At 38.2% G+C, this 9,089-nt stretch overlaps 1 protein-coding gene across 1 annotated transcript; it reads left to right on the forward strand.

The window, feature by feature from the left end:
• Positions 1-412: 412 nt before the first annotated feature.
• LOC149404731 (uncharacterized) lies at positions 413-1,655 on the forward strand. Its single transcript, XM_089607653.1, has 2 exons — positions 413-478; positions 909-1,655. The coding sequence occupies exons 1-2, from the start codon at positions 413-415 to the stop codon at positions 1,653-1,655; spliced, it is 813 nt and encodes a 270-aa protein (XP_089463779.1).
• The last annotated feature ends 7,434 nt before the right edge of the window (positions 1,656-9,089 follow it).

Below are 9,089 nucleotides of genomic sequence, written 5' to 3' on the forward strand. Positions count from 1 at the left end.
AAACTCTAATCTTCTTCTCCAACCACACCATTCTCACTCTCTCACTCTCACTTTCTCTCCAACCACAACCCCTCCATTCCGACGCCCATTCCGACGAAACCACACCCATTCCGACGCCAACCACACCCATTCCGACGAGTTCCGACACGCCTCCGACCGAAGCTCCGTCACGCCTCCGACCGAACCACCATAGCTCCAACCTTCACCAAAAGACAAAAAAGGTTAGTTTTTTATAGTTTTTTCATGGTTTGATTAGAGTAGGAATGATAGGATACAAGATTTGAGTGGTTGTTAGTTATTTTAGGTTGATTTGAATGAGATTTGGAGGTGAAATTTTTTTTTTTTAATTTCTGGGAATTTCCGATGAATCCCATCGGAATTCATCGGAAACTGTCGGATCCGACAGTTTCCGATGAATTCCGATGGGATTCATCGGAAATTCCCGACCAATTCCGACGTTTTCCGACCTCTTCCGACAGTTTTTTTTTTTAAATAATTTAAGATAAATAAAGAGTTTTTTTATTTTTTTTTAAATGATGAACAACATAATTAATCTAATTAGTTGTTTGTGTAATTAATGATTAGTTTTTTTTAATGATTAGTTTTTTTAATTATGAACATCATAAATAGTTGTTTTTTTCTAATTAATGATTAATTGTTTTTTTTATTATGAACAACAAACTAATTAGTTGTTTTTTGTAAGTAGATTTTTTATATGATGAACAACAATTGTTTTTTGTAAGTATATTTTTTAAATGATGAACAACATACAAATTAGTTGTTTTATATAATTAGTTTTTTTTAATTATGAATTCTTGGAGTTATGAAGTTTGTTGTTTTTTTTTTAATTATGAATTCATGGAGTTATGTTTAATTCTATTAATATTTTGTGATAATTAAATATGTAGGATAAATTGACGTATTTATGCGACCACGACTTTGCCGGTCGAATCACGTACGGTGGTTCGGGGCATATTAAGACGGTGAAAGAAAAATTCACCGATCTCGGTCTACTTCAAAGGGTCGCGGAGAGTCCCTTCGCTCAATTCTTCGAAGGGAGCACACTAAACTTTTCTACGGTACTTCTACACTCTCTTCTTCTACGTAAGATCCATCCAACAAAAAGGGGGGAGATTCATTTCGGAATAGGAAATAAACGCGTGAGATTCGGGAGACTCGAATACGCATTGATAACCGGAATGAGCATGGAAGATGGTCCATCGAAGGAGGAGCAGAATGAGCGGAGGAGCGATAGGCTCATTAAAGATTACTTGAACGGCGTGTCAAACGCCAAGTTCGACTCCTTGATTAGCGCGTTCAAGACATGTCAAGATCCAAACGACGCGTACAAGCTTGGATTATGTGTGTTTGTCTTGGGATATCTCCTCGGACTAGAACACAACAAGGCAGTCAACGACAAGTACCTATACATGGTTGAGGATTTGCCGTTCTTCTATTCTCTGCCATGGGGGAACATCTCGTGGGCTGAGACGATGTCTTCCCTCTCAGTAAACTTGATGCGGTACTACAAACGAGTAAAGGAGAAATCTCTCAAAGAGAATGTCCTACAGAAGGAGGCGAAGTATTCCCTATCAGGGAATTTGCACGCGGTGCAATATTGGGCGTTCGAGGCGATCCCGGAGATTGGTCAGTAGTTCGGGAATAATGCCGGTGTTCGAGTACCGAGGATGAATTCTTGGTCAAGCACTCGAGTGATCACGCGCAAGGACGTGGAGAAGGTTTTGCTCAAAAAAACGGTAATTTATAATTTTTAAAAATATTTTATAACTACAATTATCTAACTTATAAATTTTAATAAATTTTGTTGTCTTGTAGCTCGGTGTTTTTCAGATGTTGAGACCACGGACCAGAGAGCGCGAGTTCTTCGAGCTACTAGAGACGCAACTCAGTCAATCACTCTATCCGACTGAAGGCGAAGACGTGGTTGAGCCACGTAATATCGAGGAAGAGATTGACTTAGTAAAGTCAACAGCGAAAGAAGCCGGCGTGCTCAGACAAGACGAAGAGGAGAAGTTGTGGAGTGATGAAGACGATGACGAAGCCGACGTAAGTTCTAGTTTATTTATTAATTAGTGATTAGTTTATAATTTATGAATTAGTTAATAGATTATTTACTAATAAATTTTATACTTATATAATTTATTAATTAGTTAGGCTAGATTATTTATTAATAAGTGATTAGTTTATCATTTATTAATGAGTAAGTAGTTTATTTATTATTATTCATTTCAGTTCGAACGTCCCGATCATCGCGCACCTCCCGCTCGTCCCGATCATCCCGCTCCTCCCGAAAGTCACGATCATCCCGCACCTCCCGCTCGATCCGATCATCCTGCTCCGTGGGCTTTGACGGAGGATATGTGGAATCAAATGATACATTCTCAGGCAACCGTCTTGAGAGCACTGAGTACGAACGGTCACAGGCTAGAAAGAATGAGGCAAGATCAGGTTAGTATTAATTTTCGTTTAATAAATAAGTTTCTAATCAGTCGGTTCTATAAATGTTTAGTTTCTTATTCAGTATTTTGTGTCACAATTTATAGCTTGACATGCTTGAGAAGATAAACATCATGTTCGAGGACGTGACAGGTTTACCTCCGGGGCCGTTACCAACTACGCAAGCTGGTTCACGCCGTCGACATCGATCGCGTAGTCCTCCTCCTCCTGGTCCTCTTGATCCCCCTAGTCCTCCTAGTTCTCCTAGTCCTCCTCCACCACCTCCTCCTCCTCCTCCTCCTTCACAGCCGTCCTCTTCGACAAAGGCGCCTTACTCGACTTCATCGTCGAAGAAGCCGTCCTCTTCGACAATACCGCCTTCTTCGACTCCATCGTCGAAGAAGCCACCCTCTCCGAAAAGGAAACGTTCACGACGGCTCGATGTATCGGAAAAGACGCTACCATTGTCAACCCTAGCGCAGAAGAGGCTGAGGTCGGAAAGCGACTCGGTACGAACACCATCTCAGAAGCGTCACCAAAAAGATACTTTTCCCTCCGATTTCACAGACCCGACGCGGCCGAAATACTCCTCAGAGGTGCGGGTAACGCCGTTCAGACCATTGAAGGAACCAAAAACTTCTGATTGGAATGACTGCGTGAAGTGGACCCGCACTTCTAAATTTGAGGGAAAGTTCTTGGGCCGAGTTTATGTGAAGGTCGCTGATGTGGAGACCGACTTCTTCAAGCTCCTTTTGGAAAATGGAAAATGGCTAACAGATACGGTAAGTTCAATTACATTGTTTTGAATACGTTTATAAAAAAAGTTAATTAATATGTTTGTTGTTTCATACACGATTAAAGCATATTGATGCTATTCTGGATATGCTTCGGAGACGCCAGCGACAGTATGCGGAGTATCGTCAAGACATATGTGTCATGGATAGCCGGTGGGTCCAAAACGTATACGGTCGTTATACGAAGCAAGAGGAGAACAAGAAGATAGCTGCAGAACAAGGCACAGAGGTGGAGCTCGTAGAATGGGATCGCAGGGTCGTGTTCGACCCGATGACTGGCTGCAGAGATTCCTAAGTCATTCCGTGGACTAGAGCGCGAGAGATCTTGTATGTCGTCAACTTCAAGAACATGCATTGGTTCACGTTCCGGGTCGATCTTCAAGAGTGGACCATAACCTTCTTGGATTGCCAGAAAGATATTGTGAATATGCAACACAATTCAGTTTATTTTAACACGATGATGGAGGTTAGTAAATACTCTTATGAACTTGATGTTTATTATCTTACATTATTATAACATTATTATGTTAACGTAGAATTGGAGTCGAGCATTGCCGACGGTTATGGCAATGTCGGGGATGTTCACCGAGCATCCAAGGGCGGAGCGAGAACTAGATGGCGGCGAAATTCGACTTCCTGAGTTTCTATGCCTAGTCGATCAAAAAGTGCCACAATGTGTGACAAGGTATTAATTTGAATAAGAACAAGATTAAGAGTATTTTGTGTATAAATTTTGTGGTTTTGTCTTTCAGTGGTGATTGCGGGATGTTCGCAATCAAGTATGTGGAGCACATCCTTGTTGGCGTGGGGTTCGATACACTTCTAAGCGAGAACATGAGGACGTTCAGGAAGAAATGGTCGACCGATTTATTTTTCCAATTAGAAGCGCGATGATATGTATTCATTAAATATTTGGATATTTTTGTGTCATTAAATATTTTAAAATGTTACGTTAATGTTCGCTATGAAAATATATGATAAATAGTAAATATAAATTATATGAAATTACATAAAGATGAAGTTCACCTTAAACTACAAATATTCAACAAAACACGTACAAAAGTTACCAACATAGAAATGCGTCTTTAATTCAAAACAAACAAAATAAAAGATAAATGTTGTCACTCTCTCCAAGTGCACGTCTTCCTGTTATGGCCCATACCACCACATTTACCACATTTGCGGTGAATAACAACTTTTTCGCCTTGCGAAGGATAACGATTGACCCTGCGCCTTCCTTGTTTACTTTTCTTCGGTCGACCGGCTTGTTTCTTTTCAATTGGTTCTGACACCTTCATGTTCTTTATGTCATCTGGAACGTTCCATTGGTCTTCATTCCCAACAGGATATATGGATTCCTTGTACATCTCAATCCATGTTTCCTTCGAATAGAAAGGACTGCATAAAGAATAGATGTCGACACTCCTGTGTTGTGCAGATGCAATGGCATGCTCGCATGGGATTCCAAGTAGTTGTGGTAGGCCGCACGTGCATGTCTTTCTCAATAAATCAACATCAAAGTCACCTCTCTCGTCTTTTACATGACATTCATACATACCGAGTCCATAGGTATTGACGAATTGTGCCTTTCTGTTTAGATGGGCGAGATTGTCTTGAAACTTCGGGGACAGTCTTGTATCACATTTTCTAGCCATTTCTTCTCGATCAAAAAACCACGTTTGAAGTGTGAATCTAATAAACTCAAGCAACGTGGTAATTGGAAACGTTCTAGCATTCCTCGTCTTATTGTTGAAGCTTTCTGCATTATTACTTGTCATTATATCGTACCTATATACACAGTTACATATTAGCGACGGTCTAGTTAAAACACTTGTAATGACAAAGGGAAAAGTTTTAGTTTTACCGTTTTCCAGGAAAAAATGCTCTTGCCCACCGATCAAAACCGACTTCCTCGAGATACTTAGCCATCTCGACATCTTTTCTCCTCAATTGAATGAGCTTCGAAAGCCCTCTTATTGAAGGCATAAGCGGCTTCATTCAGTTCAATTCCACAATGATCGGTCTTGAATTTGTGCTGGACATTTAGTTTGAGATGATGGAAGCATGCTCCATGAGGGATACCGGGAAACACCACTTCGACGCCATGTATGATGCTAACATGTCGATCGGATATGAACACCAACTCTTCAACGTCTTCACCGATAGCTTCTCTCAACTTTCTCAAAAACCAAATCCACGAAGCATGACACTCGCTATCTACAACCCCGAATGCAAGTGGATATAATTGTGAATTAGCATCCATCGCAATTGCGCATAACAACTGTCCACCGTATTTTGTCTTCAAAAATGAACCGTCTAGTGATATCACCGGTCGACAAGACTTGAATCCTCTACGACACGCCCCAATAGAAAAAGAACGCGTACTTGAATCTATCGCCATCTTTCACAAACGCAGTCAGAGTCCCAGGGTTCTTCTGCTCCAACATGTATAGCCAAGATGATAACTTCTGATAAGATTCTTTTGGCGTACCCTTACGTATGAAATTGCTTTCTCCCTGGTTCTCCAAGCTTTCAAGTACGAGATGTCAACACCCCATCTTGTCTTGACTTCCTCTCTTACGTTATGTGCCGAATACTCAGCCATAGAGCTAATATTGTACTTATCTTTAAAGACGTGACCAATAACCCATGGTGCAGCTCCTCTATGTCCTTCTATTCGAACCACACGCGCACAAGAATGTCTACTCTCGTACGACGTAATCTGCCACATTTCAGACCACTGCACAACACCCCTCAGCTTCCAAGTGCACATCTCATTTTTGCATATGACATACCATCTACTTCTCGAAGAGGATTTCACTCTAAACTCGAAATTATTTTTTAGAGCAAAAACATGAATCTCTTGCTTCATCTGCTTCTTGGACTCAAACTCCTTCCCAAGGTATATTTCTTATGTGCTACCTATTGCATTCAATGGTTATAATACATATAACATTACATTTTTCATTTAAGAATATAAGTACATCTCATTCTTAATACCTGTCGAAGAATTTGGCAACCGACTTGGATCGTCATTATGTTCTTCCTTGACAAAATCATCGGTTGTGAACTCAGGGGCTTTCCATGAGTAAGGCACGCAATCTGTTGGTGGTACAACTTTATGAGGGTTATATGATTGTTCACCGTGTCTCGATGGTTCACCCTGTCCCGATGGTACTGCAAAATGTTTTACAAAATCTTCATATTCTTCAGTGTTCACGAACTCTTCAAATTCTGTTCCTTTGTCACAGTTGTTTCCATCATCTACGTCAAACTTGTCGTCATCATCCAGATCGTTGTTGTGGTAGTCATATCTATCACGCTTGTATACTTCATCGTCTCGGTCATCTATTCGACTGTTGAACACATGATTATCATCTCGATCATTCGTAATAAGATTATGTTGTCTCTTGTTGAGTTCAACACGAGACAATTCTTCGTTCATCACATTTTTCCCTTTATCTTTTTTTTTTGGAGTTAACGCCTTGACTTCTTTCGATACCAAAGTTACACAAAGTGCATAACTTCTACGACTTTTATTCTTCGTATAATACTTAACGTCCATATCGTCCTTCAACAAAGCAGGCTCAATTGGCATATTACCAGCCTCATATGGAACTTCAAACTTTAAGTCATACTTTGATCTGTCTATATCGACTCTCTTGTACACCTTGTCGACTAACTCCATGTAGGTTGTCTCTTTCGAAACTTCAAGCGGAAATGTTCTCGCGTTTTTGAACACGTATAAGTGTTCATTTCTCTCCCACGTGCCGTTAACCATCAATAAAACTGCAAGAAATATAAAAAAAATGCATTAAACTTTGATTTTTTCCAAACTCATCGGAATTGGTCGGAACCGGTCGAAATTGGTCGGAACCGGTCGGAATCGGTCGGAAACGGTCGGAAACGGTCAGAAACCATCGGAAATTTGGTCTTGTCGGAATTTGTCGGAAAGTGTCGGAAATTGTCGGAATTTGTCGGAATATTGGCTTAAATTTCATCGGAATTTTTACATGATTTTCATCCGAAAAGGTCGGAATTCATCGGAAATAACGTTAAATTCCGGAAACTTTTACCTACATCTACCAACTTTATTTTTTCTATACAAGCTATATGACTAAAGCAATAAGAGATTAATGGAGAAGCATACTTACCCATTTTGAAGGAATTACACCAATTGGATACGCGAAATGATGAAAAAATGATAGAGAATGAGAGAGAATGAGAGAAGTAGAGAATGAATTTTTTTTAGTAGTGTTATATGGTCTTGTAATGGTATTTTTGTCCGAAATGTGTCCAAAAGTCCAATTTTGGATATTTTTTAAGTAACGGGTCTAATGGTGATATTTTCATAGTTTTTGAGTCTAGAAAATGAAATATCTCAATTTAAATGAAGATTCGAAAATAAAAAGGAGGGACAAACCTCGAAAGCATAAAATTTTCAGATAGGGCATCGTTATCTTTGTGGCTATTTACTTAAGATTTACGAAACGTTGGCTATTTAGCAATGTCAAACGTTTTAATTGACTACTTTCCTAATGGACCCTAATTTTAATCACCCTCTTTCATTAGCTCATTTTACTTTTTTTTGGCAACTTTTTTTTAGTTTGTAAAGCAATCTTACACAATTTCTAGAACTAGGAAAATATTATTTTACAAAATGCTATTTTGCATGTAGTTTTTACGGTCAACTATGTTATTTGCATGCAGTAGGAAAACATTAAGACAAAATTTGAAAAATTATTTATTCAGCCACGAAATTTATAAGTGTACAAAGGCCTCAAACTTTTTTTGAGAAAAAAAGGCCTCAAATCCGTCTATGCCCAACATGTTTTTCTGATGTTTTTTTTTTCCTTCCCAATTTTAGCTTTTGATTGGACGTGTGATAAGGCCTAGACTAGAATTTTTTCTTAACCCAATATGAACAGTTACTTATATAAATATGGCCAACAATTTTTTCTTTCAATATTATCGATGTAATATTACAACGTCACAAATACAGGTACCAACTTTAACGTCCTTTACCATCAAGAACAGCAAAAGCATATATCCTATGATAAAGCATAATTTTAAAACCAATCTTGCACAATTTCTAGAACTATGAGAATATTATTTTACAAAGTGTTATTTTGCATGTAGTTTTTATGGTCAAATATGTTATTTGCATGCAATATTTGTGGGAAACATTAAGACAAAATTTGATAAACTATTTATTCAGCCACTAAATTTGACATGTGCAAAGGTATATAGTATACACGTTCAAAAGGCCCTTCATAAGATCCTAAGTGGACTTACATAGTATGTTATTGAAGTTCTCTCCAAAAGTTTTAAGTTTTGTTGGTTAATTCTTGTATATAATCATGAATTCATCTTTATATTGCATTATAATGGCTAATTCTCTGTATATGTTTATGTTTTTAAGTTTCGCGCATAAATAACCATGAGTTTGAAGTTATCGATCATATGATTCATAAGAGTCATTGATATTATATACAAAACATTACCTAACAACAGTGAAATTAAATATGATGATGATCATTTTAACCATCAATTGAAGTGAATGGATATAATTGCATCAAATCTCTCTCTAAGATAGTACGACTTCTATTGTTCTTATGTAGTTGTTGGGAAAAAAGATATGGTATCAGACATAAATAATCGCTCTAATATCAGTTGATGGGTAAATTATTTTCCTAAAGGATTAATTACCTTTTTCATGTATTGAACACGAACGATCGTTTCAATACTTTTTATTGGGTAACCAATCTCATAACCCTACAATATGTTTACAAATACAGAATAGAAGAAACCGTGAACATACGCTAATCTTAAACAATA

This window comes from Urtica dioica, chromosome 2 (assembly GCF_054948205.1).
Source record: "Urtica dioica subsp. dioica isolate 48M chromosome 2, U.dioica_male_clone48M_v1_H2, whole genome shotgun sequence".
Lineage (NCBI taxonomy): Eukaryota > Viridiplantae > Streptophyta > Magnoliopsida > Rosales > Urticaceae > Urtica > Urtica dioica.

Bases quoted from the DNA above. Each gene is read 5' to 3' on its own strand.
- LOC149404731 (XM_089607653.1), top strand. From the start codon at position 413: ATGAATTCCGATGGGATTCATCGGAAATTCCCGACCAATTCCGACGTT. The intron at 479-908 runs GTTTTTTTTTTT...TTAAATATGTAG, and splicing joins TTTTCCGACCTCTTCCGACA to GATAAATTGACGTATTTATG.